Raw genomic sequence first — 21,568 nt, forward strand, 5'->3', positions numbered from 1 at the left:
TCACGCTGATATACTCCTAGGATGGGTCTCGAACCCATAACCACTGATTTAGGAGGACAGTTAGAGGCGCTGCCTCAGTGATGGCCGAGTGGTTAAGGCGTGGGACTTGAAATCCAACCGGGTTTCCCCGCGCAGCTCAGAAGCCTGCTCGCACCGGATGGGAAGGTTTAGAAGGAAAAGACTGAAGTCTGTAAACTGACCAGATCCCGTGACGGTGAAAGGTGTAAACAGTTAGCACATGTGTGAATCTCAGTGACCAGCGGGAGAAGCGGGCGATCCTTCACTAACAGAAATCTGACCTGCTGAACTCTTTTTGTCGTGTGGCCAAATGTGTTTCACAGTAATGTCACGCACTGATTTTGGTGTAACTACACTTGACTGATGTGCGCAGCAGAAAGAGAGAGAGGGTGAGAGAGTGGAGGGGGTGAGAGAGGTACAGTCTCAGCGGCAGCACGGCTCTGCGCTCCGAGTGTGGATGTTAGAAAAGAGGGAAGGACTCGGAGACACACACACACAGAGAGGAGCGCTACCGGTGGACGTGAGTGTGCTCGCGGGCTGCGGAGCGTCTCTCCGGTCAGCTGTGAATGGGATTACGGCGGCTCCTCCGGGACTGCAGGAGGAACCATGCGGCCGCAGAGCTGCCCGCTGCCCTCAGCACTGCTCCCGCTGCTGCTCGGGCTCTGCAGCGGCACAAGTTTCCCAACTAACATCAACATAGGTGAGTGAGCCCCGAGAACCCGGGTCTGACCAGCCCGACCCCCACATATTCAGATCATTCATATCATGATTCATGCGTGGACGCCTGGACCCGAGTGCTTGCGCTCCTCCAGACTGTCTCGAACGTTCCTGCTGTGACTTTGTGTCGATGTGCTTCTGTGATCGGGACTCCCTTACTTACACTAAGTTAGGGTTTATATTTCCACGCGAGGACAGGCGCTTTTTGTGTCTGCAGCACTTTAATATCGCTGCAAAACGCAGGGCATCTTTACCACTGTGACGCGAGGCGGAGGTTGTTCACGGTGATTCTCAGCGGCGGGAAGATTATGGAGATCAGCACCGCGGACAGAGTCACAGACTCAACAACCAACAACTGAGTTGATTCAAACATGGCTCAAAAATCGTTAAATATGAGAATCATTGAGGGAAAATGGGGATACCGGCTTCAGCACCACGGACAGAACTACTACATACGAACAATAGTGGACCAGCATGAGCACCAGAGTCACGGCGGGTGTGACTGATTGTTTTTATGGCCTTAAATTAAATATAGTTAAAACGTTGCCATGACTGGGGGGGTCACAGAGACACAGACAGAGCTTATTACAGGCTTATTTTAGGACAAAGGACAGAGTCACAGTAGCTTAATGTGCTTTATGATTCATATGGTTTCTGCCATACACATTTCAGAATCAGCATTTATGGGGTCAGAAAGTCAGACGGTAATATTCAGCACCATGGACAGAATCATGAAAGAACATTGTCTGTTTTTATGGACAAATTCCTAAATTTAAATTTACAATTGAAATAAGAGAATCAGAACTTTAGAGGGAGAGAGCGATAAAGACATGGGCTGGAATTCAGGAGCCGGAGAGAGAGACAGGCCACAGCATGGCTAACATCACTTAAGAACGCAAAGTGTTTTTTAAAGAGAAGTATGGTTATTATATTAATCCATAGGGATTAGAAGAATTAACTCCATGAACAGAGCCATATAGGGCTACCATTTCTCATGTCAATAAACATGATCAGGACATCCCAGTAGTAAGTCCCAGACTCTAATCCCCTCAGCTAGCCCCGAGGCTACATGTACACAACAGGATTTTCCATATTGAGCTATTAATTTATGAGCCAGTCACCTCTGAACCTGATCAGCTGTTTAGTCTGCTTGTTGCTGAGATGCGTGAAGATGTCCGTTTGCGGAGCGGGTGGATTCATTTTCTCTCAGAGGACTGATCATTTAATGATTGCAGCTCTAATGCCACACATTAGCGTATTAACTGTGTTTTTATTGTACGATGGTGTGTTATGATAATCCTGACTTTGCCTGTTTGATGGTTCTTATAATTTCCTCTGAGACATCCCGGCCGATGGGACTGTCAGAGAGGAGCCTGCAATCTTTCTTTGGAATGACTTTATCATATTTTTATCATATTTCTAAATTTAACTGTATCTTTTCATTAATCTGAAGTATTTCCTGAGGCTTTAGTGATTTCCTTCAGCTCTGTGTTAAACCGCAGTCTGCTCGGGTCACTTTACAGTTTTACTGTCAAGTCTAAATACTTGTGCTTTGCTGTTATATCACTAGATGGAGTTATTGATGATTTATTCTCCTTTTAAATGTACCTTTTTTTCCATCATTATATAATATTAAAAACTGAGAAAAGAGCTTATGATTTGTGTCCTAATGGTTCAACTGTTATTATTTAGCTGGTTGTAAAACACTCTGTGCCTCTCATGTAGGCTCACATAGATGGTGTGGTTCTCTTGCTCAAAGTCACTTTCATTTAGGGACAGATGGAGTCAACCCTGCCATTACTCAACATCTTGCACTATGAGACTCTACATATAGAGCTCTAACGCTAATTCAGTCGGGACCACTACAGAGCAGACCCCAGGTCAGTGACAGCAAAGTTGAGACTAATTAAATGGGATGCAAAGCAGCTTACAGACGTTCAGATGTTTAAATAATGCATACCAAATAAGATTAAACAGGGGTCACTGATTCATTTCTTATAAGGGGCTAAACTGCAAGCTCAGTGATGGAAGCAATGCAATGCAAGTAAAAGTGGTCATACTTTAGTATATACCTATTCATCCCCTGGGGGAGTAAAAATCCAGCTTTACTAAGTAAAAGTAGAGGTTAGGGTTAGTGCCTTTTAATCAGAATCCCCACTTTTATTAGATGCGTTGGGTTCAGATTTGGATTGAGGAGGTTTTGCAGGATTTCTTGCTGTGGGAGCACAGAGTTGGACACTGGCTCTTGCTGCTTCTCAGATACATATTTAGCTTGAACAAGAAAATCTGGGAGAGATCATCCTGATGTTCTCAAATAATATCACAACTGGATCCAAGGACTCAGGTGATGCAGAGTGTGGAGGAAGCTTCAGGCTTGGTGGTTAAATGCGCTATCCTGTTAGCAAGGCTGCAGCTGCTTCAAATGGAATTACTAGAGTTATTTTAATCAGTGATTCATTCAAGTTATTGATCAAATTAAAATATATAACCTGCAAAAGTGCCCAGTGATTAAAACTGTTAACATCTGATATTAGTGATGCATAAAGCTCCAGAAAAAGGAAAAAAATACCAACATGCGGTTATAACAAAGTCGTACAAGAGTGAATATTCTGCGTCCTCAGGACTTTAGTTATGTAACTTACATTTCTATGCTACCATTTTCATGCAGCGAGCTCAAGTAAAGCAGGGGCTCAGTATTGTTTTCTGCCCTCAGTCCTGATGTCAGTAAACAGACGTTCAGCGGGAGTTTATGAAGTGGGGACTCCTCTGCCTCCTCGTCTATTCCCATGTCGAGCCTCGACTGGTCGGCTCACACTCAGCGATGTGTGGATGAGGCAGCTGTGGGCTGTAGCGCGTGTTACGCTGCCAAAATGAAGTTTAAATGTGATTCATCAGGCCGCTGGTCCAGATTCCCGCTGTGGCTTCCACTCAGGTGGGATGCTCATTTGGCATCAAGTTGAACTAACCTTCATTTTACTGGAATAAAATCCCTCCTGCAGCGTGACCCTGCACGCCCAACCAGAGCGCCTCGGCACTCCTGCACGTCTTCATAGCTTCAGTCACAGCAGATGGATTGCTTCCAGCCCTCATTTCTCTGATGAATAAATCATAAATGATTCTAATAAAATTTCACAAACTGTCTAGGGATTGCAGATTTTATTCTAGGTCAAATATACACAACAAACTCTATCATTAACAAAACCTTTATCCGAGCATAGTGCCTCATTCAGGTTTTGCAAAGGAGACTTCAAGTTATATAAAGTTTAAAGATGGAGACATGGAGTACACAGATGCAGAAATGAAGAAATTAATTTATTCTATTATTATTGTATTCATGGGCAAACATATTGTGACCCCAGTTGACTGAAAAAAGTCCAGTTAAGTCATGTGACTGAACATGCTTCAGTGATAAGTGACGAATGGAGGGAATTTGACTTCTGTCTGTCATGTTGACCCAGCATTTTCAGTTTCTTATGTTTCTGGTATTCTTCTGTATTATGATTTATGTCTGATTCTTTAGTTATCCTGCTTTGATTATTATTATAAGTCTACGTTTCAGTTTATTCTGGTTTAGGGTTTAGTTCTTAAGTTTTGTTCTTATGCCCTCGTGTTTAGTTTAGGTTTAGTTCTGTGCTTCGTCTTCTCTGCCCGTGTGTTCCCTCTGTGTAAAGTCCATGTTTAGTCTGTCTTTGTGAATTGTTTCCTGTTTTATTTTGAAGGGTTATGTCTGATGTCAGTGTTTCTAGCTTCGCTCCCCCTGTCTCGTTAGGTCTCATTCCTCCCGGCTGTGTTCCCCTGCTGTCTCTAATTCCTTGATGACCTCCTTAGTGTGTTTAAGCCCCATGTTTCTTTGTGCCAGTGTCGTGTTGTACCATCAGATTTTGCCTGTGTGTCCAGTTTGTGGGTTTTCCCAGTTAGGTTTCTGTTTTGTTTTCTGCCAGCAATAAAGCTGTGGTTTTTGAGTTGCACTCAGTCTCTGAGTCCTGCATTTGGATCCTCACCTCCGCCTGCCCGCACACAGAGCCCTGACACTGTCATAGAAATCCAAACAAAGACGAGAGCTGGAGTTCCACTGGATCAGGAAGGAAAATGAGAAACTGCAAAGGTTGTATGTTCCTTTAAGACAGGGGTGTCGGACTCCAGGCCTCGAGGGCCGGTGTCCTGCAGGTTTTAGATCTCACCTTGGGTCAACACACCTGAATCACATGATTAGTTCGTTACCAGGCCTCTGGAGAACTGCAGGAGCTAATTTAGCCATTTAAATCAGCTGTGTTGGTTCAAGGACACATCTAAAACCTGCAGGGACACTGGCCCTCGAGGCCTGGAGGTGCCCACCCCGCTTTAAGAAGTACTCCAACCTTCACAATGAAGTAAAATTTTGCAACAAACTGCTCAAAACTCATTGAGCTCATTTTGTAGTCCATCTGGATATCATAGTTCTGACAGAGGAGCCTGGGGTAAGTGCCGTCACATTCTCTGAGCTTCTCTTTACTTGCGACCTATTAAATACTCTTTCACAGCTTTTCTTCCCTTCACGAAATCTTCCATTGAGTTCAAGCACTGTTTGTGTATTAACTGATGCCTTAGTAGTGTGGCTAGAAATGATATTTATGTGTGTGTGTGTGTGTGTGTGTGTGTGTGTGTGTGTGTGTGTGTGTGTGTGTGTGTGTGTGTGTGTGTGTGTACTGAGATTTTTATTTTGAAACTGTAAACAGCAAAAATGTCCCATTTTGTGTTTGCGTTCCTCCTGGCTGATGTGCTTGATGTGGGATTTAAATATTTCCTGTGGTGTCATGACTCCTGTTATGTGATATTGTTACTTTTATCCCTATTTATGATTATCTTTTCACTGTTTTTATGCATTTAAATGTGCAGTGTGTTCATTGGGCAGAAACTTTGCTTTGGCTGAGCTGGGTTAGCTGCACTGGAGCATTCATACAAGTGAAAATGTCTCCTCATGTTTCCTGTTGCGTACATGAGAAACCAGCTTTTTTGAAGGTCATGTAAAATATATGACAAGCAGCTGTAACTGGTGTGTTCCTGCGTTGTCTGACACTGAAAGGTAAAAGAAAGAAAGACCTCCAACTTGCCCACTCCAGCTCCTACAACCAAATGTAAACCGTAAGGAAGAGGGTTAGCTCAACCCACCACAACTTCCAAGCTAACAAAAATGATCTATTCATGATAGCATTAACTGTGCCTATAACACATGTGGCACACGCATACTACACATTTACAGTATCTACCAAAGACGGGCACAGTGATGACAATAACTGAACTAAAACACAATCAGAAACATCAGGGTGGCTAAATATACATTATGTGTGTTGTACAGTGTTGGGAAAGAAATGACCCCAACCTCTCCCACAGGGGAACTGTGGAAAAGGGGAGGGGCCAAAGGGGTACCCCGTATTTATAGGGTTGCACCAAAGAAGGAGAAGGGGCTCTAACTGATAATGAACATAACTACAGGCTTGAAGGTCCTAAAAGTCAGGTATGATAGGAGGGGTTTGGGGTCTAGAACACATTTTGTGTAATTATAACATTATGTAATTTATGACCTGGTTACACAGACATGGAGGCGGTTGGAAGGTGATGAATCATAACAGCTGTCTTGTATTAAAAAGTTATTGTAAAGTTTGAATATCTTCGTGTTCTCCTAAGGTAATAATGACTAAATATGATACTGACTTGTATAACTACCAGTTTAAAAAAACAGTAACTGGGTAGGACACAAAGAAAAAGTCTCCAAAATGCTCGACTGGGTTAAATGAATAACACAGTCAAACTTCAGAGACAGTGTGTCCAGTTGGGAAGCATAAACTGTGAATCCGTTTCACCTGCTTTACAGATGAAAGTGGCAGCAGGTGCGCTGGACAAACCCCAAATAAAGGGAATGGTCTTGCAGGTGCTGACCACAGACTGCTGCGCTCTGCTCATCCCTCCTGGCTGCTTTTTTTTTTTTTTTCTTTCCGTTCATGTCTTTGTCACTGCTGGTGGAATGAGACGGTACCTGCAGCTCATTCAGGCTGGATCTGGGCACGGGTTCATCTCCTCCAGGATGGCACATCCATATCGACCAGCACATTCTCAGGAGTGTGATGGGTCATTAAAAACAGAACTGGACGGAGCCTTATCTGCTCCTGTGTGAGGAAGAACAAAGTGAGCTTCTGTGCTCGTCTCTGACCGAACTGTCAGATCCAGAATCCACAAGGGGCCGGCGTCCTGCAGTGAGACAGACACCGTGCAGCTGGATTAATGTCCTGTTGGTGTCTCTGCAGTGTACTTATCAGTGCTCATGTCTATTTTAGGGGGCCTTGGCTGAAACAAACTGATCAACAATTTCAAATGTGAATACAAAGTGATGACCCGCACCGTGCTTTGTTGGAAAAACTAATATACAGTAGGAGTGTGAAAAGTATGAATTTTTTGTGCTCCATATCGCCCCCCTCTGGTGACTGAAATCCCACTTACTCAATAATAAAAATGGCATCAAATTGTGGAGATGCTGAACTGAATTTGTGCGTATCATAAACTTTTATTTCCCCACATTTATTTTTATGTGATGATCTAAGAAGCTCTGTAAAAATCTCAATATGTTTCTGTTGAGGAAACCATGGCGATGCTAATTTCTGCACTGACTGGCTAAATAAAGATGAAGGAGAAGCTCGATGCAGAAGAAAGATGGTTTCCTTCCTTTTTCTTTAACTGCAGAAAATTTGTGCCTAAATGTCACCACCCAGCAGCAGAAAATCAACCATAACTGCGAAAAAAGCTGGAAACTGAAACTTTTTATTAAACTGCTTTATTCAAAGATCTGTTTGTGTGGAGACAGAGAGGACAGAGCAATTTTTACTTTCCTGCTGAGAAGAAGAGTCGTGAAAGCTTCACCACAAAAAGAAAGAAAAACATAAATTAACATTTGAATCGAGGAAGTTGGAGCGCCCTGCTGTGCAGTCATATGAAAGCATCTCTTCCTCCTTCAGCACAGAAAACAGAAGAGGGTCAGTCAGTCGGAGTTTAAGTGTTTGGATAATTTCCACGTGACCCTAGAAACCATTATGCTGAGAGGGTATGAGTGCCGTAAAATGGCTCCAGTAAGAGCAGAGAAAAGAGGCTTTTAACAGCAATTACAGCAAAGCGGGCACTCGTCATTATTAGTGACAATGGTAAACTCTGTGTGAGCAGCCAGCTCACAGGCAGCACAATCAAGCATCTCAAAGTTTCTTAACTTTACTCCCATTTCTTATTTTAGGGTAAAGTTGGAGTTTGAGGTGCTCAGGAGCAGTGAGTGTGAATACACTTACATGCAAGTATGAAAACACACAGTTCAGCTCCACTTTTCTTTTATTGGGGACATGAAAGCGAAATAAATTGGAAGAAATCTTCTTTGCTATTGTTAGCATGGCTGCTCTATCACGACTATATGGACATCAAATTAAGAACAGCAAGTTGGAGGAGAGAGAAGCTGGGAGTTTATTCATTTCCACCCAGCATGAAGACAAGGAGCCACATTTAACCTCATTTACAGACAACAGAGAATGAAACCTGACCCTGATTAGCGGCCTTAAGTAGACTAATATGAGCTGAACACGTGAAAATGTTTCACTTCATAGGAACTGAGGAATTTTGGCCTTAAACAGGACAAAGGTTCCAAGTTCAGACAGGAGTGAGACACGGCTGCTGACTGCTGTTTCTGGCTATCAGCAGCAGGAAGTGGCATCCACATTGACCACTTTATAGACAAAATCTTTAGATGGTTGAGTAACTAAAGCTCCACACTGAAAAAAAGTGGTTAGACATATTTTAAATAACAGTCCTTTAAGGCGAAACAGGAGAAGCCCCACAATTACATCATTTAGTTCCAATTGGTTTTTTTTAAGGCATTTCTATATGAGTAAGAGAAGCTAGCTTAACAGTAGACTCATGAGCTTCATTAGCTCCCTGCTAAAGGTGCAGATGACTTGCAGGCAATGTTCCCTCTAAGCTACGCGCGTGCGCAATCGCGCACTGCTGGCACGTCTCTGCGCACAGAAAATCTAACCTGAATTGAAACTAAAACAAATACGTTAACAATTCTGTTTTGCAGTTTAAGTTAGTAAGTGACCGGAAACTGGCTGCTCCACCCAATGATGCGATTCACATTCGTATATACGCAGCTAATCAACGTCGTTTACGGGAAAGACTAACATGCTTTAATTGTGCTAAACAGCTCCACATGAATAACTAGCACGAGCTAATTAGCACAATGTTACGTCATGGACATTATTATAAAATTTTTGCTTTGCGGAGAGACGTTTTTCCTGCAATAATCCAGAACACACCATTAGCTTTTCTGCAGAGGGAAGCAGGGCGATGCGTTGACCCTTGATTTCCTTTTCTTTTGACTTTTTGAGGTTTAATTTAAAGTTTTACTGAGTGTGACACAGAGCTGCTTTTATAAACTCTGTTTGCATTTATACTCTAAGAACAGCATAAAGTGGGGGCGCTCTTCAGGGCGGTCCTATAAAGCACAATCACTATGAACAGCTCAATAAAGATTTCACTCTTGTATCTGATTTCATGTTAAATCAAACGGCGTCAGCTCTTACTGTAAAGCACACCGGTGTTTTTGGGCTTGTGGGTGAGCGGTCGTTTCTCTCTCTGGGGCTTTCCTGTCCTTTGTGCTTTGGGACACTGAAGAACACCCTCTGTGTGTCTCTGTGTGTTTGTCAACAGGAGGCCTTTTCCCCGGTGACTCCCATGAGTACGAGGTGTTTCGTTTCGCCCTGGCACAAAACCAGGACATCCCCAAGCTGGTGCCACAGGTGGACATGGTGGACACGAGCAGCAGTTTCGCCATGACCTACGCCTGTAAGTTCATAGACCAATGGCGCTCTGGGGCGGGCCAGAGGGTGACTCTTTGTTGGTGTTTGGGGTATTTTACCACATTTTTAACTGAGCTTTTTAATTCTGGTATAAACAGCATTTTGTGCACCTGTGCTTCAGCAGTTAGTTTCCATGGAGCGTTTCTACTTGATTTAATTTCATTTTACAAAGCGGTTCAGGTGCCATGCTCATCTTTTAGATATCTGAATTGATATGAATGAATGCAAGCAGGAGGACCTGGTGCATAAATCTTTGAAACAAAGCATCTCCGGCTGTGCTTTTTTTTTTCCTTTTCTTTGTGCACTCATATCCCAGATTCCAAAACGCAGCGGGGCATAGAGGATGTTTACCTCACACTGGTGCAGTTGGATCAGATCAAAGTTGAGTTTTGCTCAACAGTTTTGGGATGGAACTGGCTGCCACTGGTCCGGTGGATTTGGAGGTCACTCTGCTTTGCTGAAATGTAGCAACAACACGGTTTATTAACTCTACAAACAGTCTGATGTTTCCTTTCTCTGTAATGAAATTATCAGCGCTCACTGTGGAGTACTTTTATTATTTCATAACAGCAGACAGAAAGGAGTGGCTTCGCTCAGAGTTTGCTCAACATTTATGAGTGAAGCCGTCATTAAAGCATCATCCAGCTCAGCCTGTGGTGATCAGCGTGAACTCATCAAGGAAACAATTACAAGAAAAATAAGAACCATCTGCAGAACTCGGAGACATTTGCAACAATCAGAAAGCTTGTTTATATGAAAATGTAAAATGTACCTTCATAACTTATGACCTGTGTGCTCCAGTCCCCTGACTTTGATGTACTTATTTTCGGCTGTATGTGGATGTAAAAATGTAGTTTATCTGTCAGGTTACACGTGCCCAAACAACTGGCAGAGCTCATATTTGAATAACACTGCAGCTGTTTCATCATCGGCTTACTCCGCACGGTCTCTTACCACAAAGTGCTCCAAACATCTGAATCACATTCCTCCCACGACGTCAGACATGCCGCTGGTGTCCTGCAGCACCGATGCTTCTGCTGCGGCATTATTAGATCCCGAGAGAAGAATGTCTCAACTTCTCCGAGGTTTCAGCGCTTCTTAATGTTGGTGTGTGGAGTTGCAGGCTGACAGGAGACGTTCTACATGTATGAAGTAATAGAGCGATTGTTGTGACAGTGGAGTGCGCTGCATTCGAGGGCTCGCTTTCAGGAACCAAACAAACAGCCTCTGCAGCTGATGCTGCTCCGGCTTCATTCACTGAACTGAGAAAGTGTCAAAAAATACATGAAGAACATTACTGGAGATCTTGATCAGAGAGCCAATGATGAGTTAGAAAATAATGGAAAAAGTCCAGGAGTATAAAAGAGTTTTTACAGTAACTTTAGCATTTTTAAGATAAGATCAAATAACCTTTTTTAGTCCCACACGTTCAAAATTTTTTGGTCACATGCTAAATCTATTTAACACTTTAAAGTCAAGAGTTTATATGAGTTTCTGAGACTTCTACATCATCACTGTATATTTTAGCGATGTTAAAATTTGGTGTTTGGTGATTTGCCCTCTTAACTTCACCAAAGGACAAATAGAATTTGAATTTTAAGGGCTGAAAACAGATTTCGGGTCAGTTTAACTGCCCCGCTGCTTTGCTTTGACCGCAGTTACAAGGCAGCAAATTGTGCCATAGTTCTATTTCCAGACTTTTTATTTTGGAAGGTTTGAAATGATTTTTAAAGACAGGATTTTGCAGCAAATACATGTTTAAGATTTCAGTGTCAAATTCAGCAAAGCAAATTTCCTGCCGGTTATTTTTGGGTCTTGATGATATAACACATGGTTTTTGTAGCTACTGAATGTGCGCTTTTGCTCGGATGCTTTTGTGCATTGTTAGTGTATCATTTGGCTCTCTGTGCTGCACTCACCGTCATGGGTCAGTGCATCATTCTCCCGTCATCCAGACTTCATTCAGCAGACCTGGGATTTACAGGGTAAACACAAGTACATGGAGCCTGGGTTCAAAAGGGCACGTTGCGGCAGTAAATGGACGCAGACCATGGGGAGCTCGCCACTAAATGGACTCTGGCTCCGGGGAGCGTTCTGTACAGTGCAGCAGGTTTAGACAATAATGTGCTGACCTGTTTCATTCTGCCCCAAAACACTGAATTTACCACCTGAATGTTCAGCTGCTGCTGCAATGAATCAGTTCAACCTCAGACACGAGGCTTCATGTGTGACATGAGCTGTTTAAAGAGCTACAGTACGAGTGCTTAATCACACTGAGTACAGACCACAGCACATGTCATCACTTAACATCATTAGACAACAGAGGTCATTACAACTTATTTAAACTGAGTATTTCACATACATCACTCTGGAACTCAACTCTTTAAATTAAGAAATCAACCTAGCAACACTTTATCCTTCAGTATTTAGCATTAAAAACAGAGTTTAGTTGTCCTGAAAAAAAAGTGATAATGTTGGTACTCGTCAGAAAGGTGATGCTACTCAAAACACTTGGTCCAGTAAGTTTTTGGGCCAACGCAGTAAATAATAGAAAAACACAAATACAACAATTTGTGGTCATTTATTTAGAAAAATGTGACTAGTAGCTATGATTCTTATTTAACATGGACATAAACGTATTTATTGTATGCTTTAAACCGATGAGTTGCTCAGGTATATTTGGGGAGTCATTTAAACATTTTAAAAATCTTGTTTTTATGACAACAGTATGATTAATTTACAATTGGATAAACAAACTTTTAAGCCTCAGTCTCGACCAAAGGGATGAATTCTTATTCTTGTCATACTTCTTTGAAGTCCGCTGTCTGAGGTTTATTTGTAGCTGATGTTTTCTAATTAAAGTATCTGCAGATGAGTCTGCGCAGTCAAGAAAATAGGCAGTCTACACGGATCCTTGTTCGCCATGTGGTGGTATAAGTTAGACCCCAGCAAACCTCAGCAGGGTCACAGACATGAAAAGTATCCTCAAGACTTTATGTCTGAAATTTGAGTTGTTGCTAAATTAGCTAAATTACACATGCTAATCAGCAATAGGTAAAAGACTACCGACCACAATTTCTTCAACGATGAGTTAGTACAACCAGCTGCACAGAAAGCTCCACCATTTGTCAGATAACTGCATTAGAAAAACTGCAAAAGGCATCAACAACACAAACATGATCCAGAGATCCAATTCAGTGACTCCAATTAGTAGACAGCTAGCAACTGCAGTCGTCTGTGTTGCAATCCATCCATCAGTCTAAGAGGCCACGCCCCTAGTAATGCAAACTTTAAAATTCATCATTATCCAAGTATTTGAGTTATTAAAGAATTCACCCACCAGGAGGCTAAGGTTCAGGAGGTAGCGTTGGAAGGTTCCCCGGCGCCTTTAGCCTGCGTGGAAGTTTATCCTGAAAAGTTGTCCACAGAGCCTGATGTCGCAGTGTGAATGTGTGAACTTAGGCAAAAACATGGTTGTATGATCGTCTGTGAATAAGTGAAGGAGGCTTGTCGTAAGAAAGTGCTTTAAGTGCTCAAATGGAGTGTAAAAGTACCCATCCCTTTATACACAGATGTAATGAAGCGGCTGAGAGTTGGAACATTTTTCGAAGTAAGACATAAACATGTTTATTTCTGCTGTAAAGAGATTTTATCAGGCAGTCTACAGGGACTGATCACGGTGCACATTCACTTTGATGATTGGTGCTTTACCTGGACCTGACATTTCCCACGGCCGGCGGAGCGGACCAATGTGTCACAGTGAGATTCTCCTCCATAATGCAGAAAGTCTCTAACGTTGCTATCTTGAGATGCTTTGTGGATCCAACCTGTCCTCACTCCCAACTTATCACATGACCCGTTGGTGTCACCGCGGCTTAAACATGTTTAATACGAGGCTCTGATCTTCTGAAATAGATGGAATGAGTGTTGCTGGTGTTGCTGAGGAGTAAAATGTAATAAATGTTATTTATTACTGTGGCAACAAAGAAAATGTTGGAGGAGCTTGTTGCATTTTGACAAGCAGTGTTGGTGCCAATATTTCAAATCAGTGACAGAAAACTTTAAAATAAGAAATAAAAGTGACACAAACTGCAAAAAAGGCTCAGATGAACCTTAACATAAGGAAGTAAACATGACGTTGGTACCAACACTCGAATAAGAAATGCTTCATCGTCATCTCTGAGAAGCTCAAGTATTAACATCAGTTTATTTATTCATATTCTATCTTGAAACCGGCAGTTTTAGCAGCTCCAGTCTCAGAATACTAAACAAAAAAATGCTAATGCTAATAAAAGTGGAATATAAAATCAGCTCTCAGTGGTGCAGCTGTGCTCTGCAGCATTAAAACTAAATCTGGAGTGAAAGACAATTGGACTGCACATTACACAGGTTAGTGTTGTTATGAGGGCAGATATTTCTTAATAACGTCCTCACTGATCATGTTTTACAGCCTAGCAGAGCAGATAATCCCAAAAACATGCTTCCAGTTCGATTGTGAAGTCTTTAGAACCAGCGCCATGTAGTTAATAAGCAACAAGTGCCTGTGTTTCTGCTGAGTCATACTTTATACATGCGTAGAGCCGCACAGAGCCGGTCGTCCTCTCTCATCTGACAGAATCGTTAGCTTTGATTTGGACGGGGCTCAGTCAGGATCTCAAAGTTTGATATTCACAATCTCTTTTCACCCAGTTTTTCATCTTTATTAACCCTTAAACGCACAGCCTGCTGGCTTGGATGCATTTGTTGATCTGAGTGTTTCAGGAAGACAAAGCGTCCGTCCATAGGAACGTTTCTAGACACTTGAGAGGGGTGAGGATTTTGAACCAACGTGTTCTCTATTACTATCATTTACGTACAAAATAAATATCTTTATCTCCAGTTTGGTACCAAAGACTTGGAGAAACAATGCTGAGGAGCACTAACGCTGCTCTGGTGACTCAGCACCTCACTAAGATGCTTAGTTTTCCTATCAATTACCTAATTAAAACAACCAGTGTATCATAGGCCTCTAAGCAGTGTTAGCCTATTGGTTGTTTGTAGCTGAGTGAGAAATGTTTTCAGTCAGTTATAGTGAGTTTGTCTGTGCTGGTGTTTTAGGTTTGGCTTATTCCACCTGAAGGTGAGTCCATCGAGTCTCTGGATCTCTTTAAAATGAAAATTAATGAGAGAAAATCAGTGAAACCAAAAGTGGCCAAAAGGATAGCTGTCCATGCATCCATCAGTCCATCCATTTTGTAGGTGCATACTACTGTTTGCAAGTCCCCCCCCCTCGTAGAGTCTGCCAAGGAGAATGGTTAGAAGCTATGATTGCAAGGAAAGATGGAACCAGAGATCACATCGCCTCGTCTGAGACAGCCCTGAGGGAGGCCTTTGTTGGCAAAAGCTGGGCGGAAGCCATCCTCTGGACCTGGAGGAAGGACAGTGAGGGTCCTGTGCTTTTAGCCCTCTGATTACCTCTAGTGTTTTGTTTATCATCATATTTCCAATTTTAATTCTTATAGAAAAAAAGGCGTCACAAAGGATTCACATGTCCTCCATCTCAGGACGTCTCTGTCTGAAACTGAGGGTCAAAGTGGCTTCCAGAAAAAGTCCAACAGTTAGAGGAAGGTTTCACAGTTGTGTGAAGGCAGCTCAGTGCAGAGCAGACCTCTGTGGGTCTTATCCTCGCAGCGCTACCACCTGTTCCGACAGGCCAGTTTCTTTGGGTGAAACAAAGCAGCCTCAGTGTCTGATGCTCTCCTAAAAACGCGTCCTCTGCTTGCTCCTCTGAGCAAACAGGAAACCACAAAGTGCAACTCCTGGTTTCCTCTTTTCTGCTGGTCAGCAGGTGCCTCTGAGTGTTTCTATGGAAATGCTGGTTAGTGGGTGTCACCGATTGTTACCATGGAAACTCCGCTCAGTCGGTGTCGCCCATTGCTGCCATGGAAACACCGGTCAATGGGTGTTTTCTTGTTGAGAGACTGGCTCCGGAGCTGCTGTTTCTGTGTCCTGTGGGAAAATCAGGCTGCAGTCACTGACTCCTGTCTGTTGCTCTTAAAATGGCCGGTTTCTGCTTTTCCTTACTTCCTGTTGGCTCTCGTGCTCCAGTGGCGGAGGTTCTTATTAATGATGGCCTCAGTTACTTTCAGATAATGAGGTCAGAATAAATACAAGTAATCTCAGACTCCTTTAAACACTTTGATTTGTTTAGCTCTTCCCTACTCTTGGATGTGTATGACACCAGTAACATTGTCACCGCAGGCACTGAAACCTCAACCACCTGCTGTTCAAACTTTCTGAGGGGCAGCCAATTAGAAGAGAGTTGGCTTAAAGTGGGAGGGGCTTGTTTCAGATGTGGCATAGCCTGAGGGATTGCACCAAAGCTAACTGTTGTATAAATGAGGATTATTTTGGATTCTGAATCATGCAAAACTTCTCTAATAGAGTCCCAGAATAAAGATATGCAGCTGGATCTGAGCAGAATACGACCACTTCAGGCTCTGACTCTGTTTCTGTAATATTAACTCATTGCCTTAAAATATCTTTTCACATATAATTTTTTTTTGTATAACTGCACCCAGAATAGCTGATAACTGCACTTTATTAAGTGTCTGAGGACTGAGGAAGTTACCTGTTGTAGCCAGATTTATTCCATTGCCAGCTGATGCTCAGGTTCAGCCGCTTTGTTGTTTTATCAGCGCTCTGATTGTTTTCAGCCCAGACTCTGACTGCAGAGCTGCACTCTTGGAATATGAGCAGACTGTGGTTTGGGCATCATCTCCTCGAAAGAAATGCTAAAAAAACAACATTTGAAAAATAGGCTTTCTACACTTCTCACGTCAATAGCAGATTGTGGATTATAGGTTATCATTTGTGTAGAACGTTGTATTAAGACTGTAAGCAGTTGCAGGTTGGTTGTGTTTTTTGGATGTTCTGGCAGCCTGGGTGACATCAGACAGGAAAAACTAATAGATTCATATCATTTATTCATAATAAAGTCTGAAGGCCATGAAAATCATGAGAGAACAAAAGAGCAGGAGTGAACCTGGAGAAGGTCATGAAGCAGGTGAGAGAATGTGTACCGGCAGATGTGTTTGTTAATGCTAACTAATGAGCTAATCAGCTTCATTAGGAGGACGCTGATTTAACAAAAGTCAGACCCAGAGGTATCACACACAGATAATCTGATGATGCTGCAGGTATTTGCATATTCAGAGAAAAACCTGAGTTGAGTGAAAACGTGAGTTAACATTTCTGTTCTGAAAGTGATATAATCATCTGTGCTTTAAAAATTAGATGTAACTTGTGTTTAGTGAGCTCAGGAGATACTGTCAACAGAACCAGGCGGCTGTTTTTATCCTGAGGTAAGCCAGCTGTCCGTTCCACCTTCGTGCAGTCGAGTTTTCATTTTAGTTTTTTCTACGTGCGAGATTTATTTTTCTTTCCTGAGCTCAGGCCACGCTGTCGAGTGAAGCGGCTGTCAGTCACTCGAGCCGTCATCACGAGACTAAATCTTGATAAAAGTGAGAGTGAGCAGCTTGTGTCGGAGTCTCAGCGCTCAGAGAGATGTTTGTTTTTCTGCCTCAGAGCGCGCTGGAAAGACGCAGCCATGCTGCTCGGCGCCGACTCTAGAGTCTGTCTCGCAGGAGGCCGAGCTCAGTCTGTTTTACATTTCACACAACAACAGACCGGGGAGAAAGCGGGAGGGGAGGGGTTAACAGTAAGAGAGAAAAGAAGCGAGAGACTGAGCAGGAACAGAGGAAAACGGGGAGACCGAGGCTGGTACAAAAAGCACAGAGGACAGTTTCTCATGTGCAATTATGATTTCAAATTCAGGTTCAGCTGTGGAGAGGACATTTTATCAGCTTCAGTCCTGAGCTGGCCAAACGGCAAGTGAACAGACACTGACAGCAGGACTGCAGAAATCATAACCATGAATATGAGCTTCATTATTTAACATGAGCGCTAACAAGTGAGGATTTCCTGAAAGAGTTGGAGCTTGTGGGTTGCACGGGGTTCTCAGAGTTAGCGCCAGCCCTGGCTCCCTACCATCGTCTGGTTCCACTGTGGGATCTTTGTGGGTTCATTTGAGGGAGTGGGAGGCCCAGGTGGCAGTGGACAGAAGCCACAGGGAGAGCGATGGAGGGATGAAGCCACAATCAGCTCACACCTCTGTCACATGTCAGTGAAGGCGGATCAGGTGAGAGACTTGCGGCAATCTGGAGATGAGGGCAGCTGCAGCCACCCATTAATGATTCTTCCACAGGTTCACAGATGGAAATCTTTGTTGGTTGATGTTTTTGACCAAATGTTCCCTCTCCATCGTCTCGACTCAAGCTGGACTAAACAGTGAGCGAGATCAGTGGAAGGAAAAAGGTGATGCGCTTGATTTATATCACAGGACAAAACGAGAGCTTTGGATTGACTATTAATGCAAAACTCTTTATCTAGGTTGCATTGTGTTAGTAACAGCTGGAAACCAAATTTGTAATTAAATAAAAAAAAATCGGATGAATTGCTCAGCCCCAGTTGACGGTGAAATCACTCCCTGCAGGTCTGTGTGAGTGCAGCCCAAAGATTTCACACAAAAGGATGCTGTGACATCACCCACTGATTTGTGGCCTACTGGTTTTGCTCTCACATGATTAATGGACCAATTGTTACAGCCTTAAATTAAATCAGTTAAAAGCTGACATTTCTCTGGCTGTGTAAAAATAACAGTGATGATGATTGCTGGGTAACGTTGTGGCTGTTCCTGTATAATCAACAACTGATTGAAAAGACTTTAAAAAGACTATTTTCTAAGACGTCCAATCAAAGTTGAGATTTGGTTTGGTTACAAAGAGAAGAGACTTCAGAGCGTATGAGACGACAGAGTCACCACCGTGTCATCCCAGCATGTCGGAGCCGCACAACTGTGACGCACAGATGTAGGAATGGGTTTGATTAGAACTGAGCAGTTCTGATCCGGTTCTCGATTCCCATCACTACACAAATGGTAAATAGACCAATTTTTAAAGGTTTTTAAAGTTCTTATATGCTTTGCTTGAGAACACAAAGCATTCTTTATAACAGTGGTTCCCAAACTTTTTTTGCTAGGCCGCCTGTTTTACAAAAAAATGTTTGCGCCCCCACCCAACCCCCCGCGCGCACGCACAAACACACCCTCCAACCACACACGCCCATATTTTGTTTTCAAACTCCGTTGCGGTTTATTTCACACCTCAAACATTTAGAAAACAATTAAGCAAATGCAAGTAAACTGCAATAAATTACAGGTAGTTAAAATAAACTCTTTTACGCTGCGTCCGCACCTACACGGGTATTTTTGAAAATGCAGCTGTTTCGTCCGCACATAAACGGCGTTTCGAATCACCGGAAACAGATTTTTTAAAATTCCTTTTTTGTGTTTACCTGTGGACGAGAGTTCGTCATGAAACATTAAAGGTATGTGCTTTATTTCATGTCAGCTGTGTGCACGTTATTGCTTACATGAGAGGAATTGCAGAATGGAGATAGAGACAAAATACTGTTAATCTGACTGTCTGCAGGTTTACACGCAGTTACTGTCCCTCCATTTACAAAGGCAGAGGCGTCACGCTGTGATTATTTTACTGTAGTTGTTTTTTCCTGTGTAATAATATTCAACATTGCTGTCAATACATTTTTCAAAAAATGCCTCTCTGTGCAAAATGGGTGTAAAAACATAAACAGCTGAGGGATCCTGTTTGTCCGTGATTTAGACAGGGGGAACAAATCGTGGCAGGATCAGCCTGATGTTATTTGTATCCAGCTGCAACTTTACTGTATAAAGAGCAAACATCTCCAACATGTCAGGAGCAGTTAGTCATTACAACAAGTGTTTGTGAACTAAAAATCAAGGATGTGGGATCCTGTTTGTCCGTGATCTAAACAGCCCAGCGCTGCTCCCGAAGACGGGGAAACTGATCCTGCAGGGAGACCTCCCTCAGCACCTGTGCAGGTGTAAACCAAAGGGCAGATTTGCTTCATCATATTTTCTAGTCTTTGTCTTAGAATGAAGTTGGTTTGGAAACATATTCAGCGATGCTTCATCCCCTGCTTTGCGTCTGTGTGGGAGCCCCGTGCTGGCAGTGTCCAAGTGTTGTTGTTTTTTTTTTTTTCCTTTTCATACCCCCTGCGCCCCCCCTGCAATGGCTCTGCGCCCCCTGCCCCCCGAGGTGGCGGGCCCCACACTTTGGGAAGGTCTGCTTTATTCACCCATTTATACAAGCACTTTTTTCTACACTTTCTATGTAACATTCAAGGGTACTTTGGTATGCAGACTGGAGCAACCAGGGATTGGACCACCAACCTTTGATTGGTGGTTATGTGGCTCAAGGCATTAAACCCTGGGGGAAATTATATATGACATAAATATGTTTTTACATTTGAAACACATGAAACAAACTCATAAAATCAAATTTCAGGTTCTAGTTCAATCAATCAATCAATCAAAATTTATTTATATAGCACATTTTTAAGACCAAAGTACACCAAAGTGCTTTCCAGTAAAATTGCAGTACAAATAAAATCACAATAAAATATAAATTACAAATATATAAAATATAAGATAATTACATAATCTAAATACAGAGCCAGATGTAAATTACCCTAATTCGCCTTAAATGCCAGATCAAACAAATACGTTTTTAAACGTGATTTAAAAGACTGAATGGAATCTGACGCGCGAATATGAAGAGGGAGAGTATTCCATAGCCTGGGTGCAGCAACGGCAAAGGCACGGCCTCCTCTGGTCTTCAGCCGAGACCTAGGTTGCACCAAGAGCAGTTGGCCCGATGATCTTAGTGCTCTCTGAGGGCTGTACAGACAGAGGAGATCAGCTAAGTAGTCAGGTGCCATATTGTTTAAAATTTTATAAGTAAACAATAGAATTTTAAAATCAATTCGATATTTGATAGGAAGCCAGTGTAAATTTTTCAGAACAGGGGTGATAGAGTCAAACTTTCTAGTGCCGGTCAAGAGACGTGCTGCGACATTCTGGACCAGCTGCAGACGCTGCAGAAGAGAAGATTGAAGACCCAAGTAGAGAGAATTACAATAGTCCAGTTCTACAAATACACAATGAAATAAACGGGCAAAACTAACAGTTCTGGATCAAATGTAACCTAATTTGAACTTTCATTGAGATGTATCATGAAGTCATCTGTTAGACCTCTAACCAACAGAAAATTGCTCAGTGGGTAAATGTGCGCTCATGGTTGTAATGAGGTTGAATTCATGTCTTTATAACAGCATGAAAAGATGCCTTTTAACTTTTACCTTACAGCCAAATTTAGACATAAAGGGATAATCTCACCACAGCCAGTCACAATAGTTCACTAGCAAGCATGCCAATACGTGACACAAAGAGTGGAAACATTTGGTGAGAAAAATCTCAACCAGATCTCAAAGCTTTGAGTCTTTGTGGAAGAGAAAAGGGTAGAGCGATGGGTGGAATAAAGCAGAGGACAGAAAGGGAAGCTAAACAAGACAGAAATGCAGTAAGAGAGGGCGAGAGAAATGAAGACAAGTGGCTTCACAGGATAAGACGGGGACAGATAATGAAAAGGGCAAACAAGAGGGAGACAAAGAGATGGATGGAAGGAGAAAGAGAGAGAGACAGATAGATAGAGGAAGGGTTTTTCGGTAGTATCCAGGGGGCAGTGGGGATCAGCTCAGGTGCTGCAGCTCCATTATTCAGACTCTGTTCACGTCTGGTTTAGAAAAATAACCTGCAGCACCGAGCAGAATCAGGGCACACCTTCATTTTCAGGTTAATTCCAGTTTATTATAACCAAGGTCTTAATTTTGAAGTTTGATCTATTGATTTCTTTTGCTCATTCATCCTGTTGGGGACATTTGAGACATTTAATCTGGAGAGAATCATGTGATCTTGGTATGGGCCATTGTTTGTGGATGCTTTTTGCTTGTTTGATAAAGCCTCTATAGTTCACGCTCACCTTCAT

The 21,568-nt window shown here is 42.6% G+C and overlaps 1 protein-coding gene across 9 annotated transcripts in view; it reads left to right on the forward strand.

The window, feature by feature from the left end:
- Positions 1-419: 419 nt before the first annotated feature.
- Positions 420-21,568, forward strand: part of LOC113030115 (glutamate receptor 1-like) — a 106,134-nt gene continuing 84,985 nt past the window's right edge. For 6 of the 9 annotated variants that reach the window (XR_003273552.1, XM_026181258.1, XM_026181257.1 and 3 more), the window contains exons 1-2: positions 420-718; positions 9,454-9,588. Coding sequence is in view for 8 of the 9 variants with exons in the window: in XM_026181258.1 (XP_026037043.1) it covers positions 625-718; positions 9,454-9,588 (229 nt within the window). In the remaining variant the exon portion in view is untranslated. Of the gene's footprint in view, positions 719-5,120; positions 5,193-9,453; positions 9,589-21,568 lie in introns of those variants that run through there. The other 3 variants (XM_026181255.1, XM_026181256.1, XM_026181262.1) reach the window with 2 other exon arrangements.

This window comes from Astatotilapia calliptera, chromosome 10, assembly GCF_900246225.1.
Source record: "Astatotilapia calliptera chromosome 10, fAstCal1.2, whole genome shotgun sequence".
Lineage (NCBI taxonomy): Eukaryota > Metazoa > Chordata > Actinopteri > Cichliformes > Cichlidae > Astatotilapia > Astatotilapia calliptera.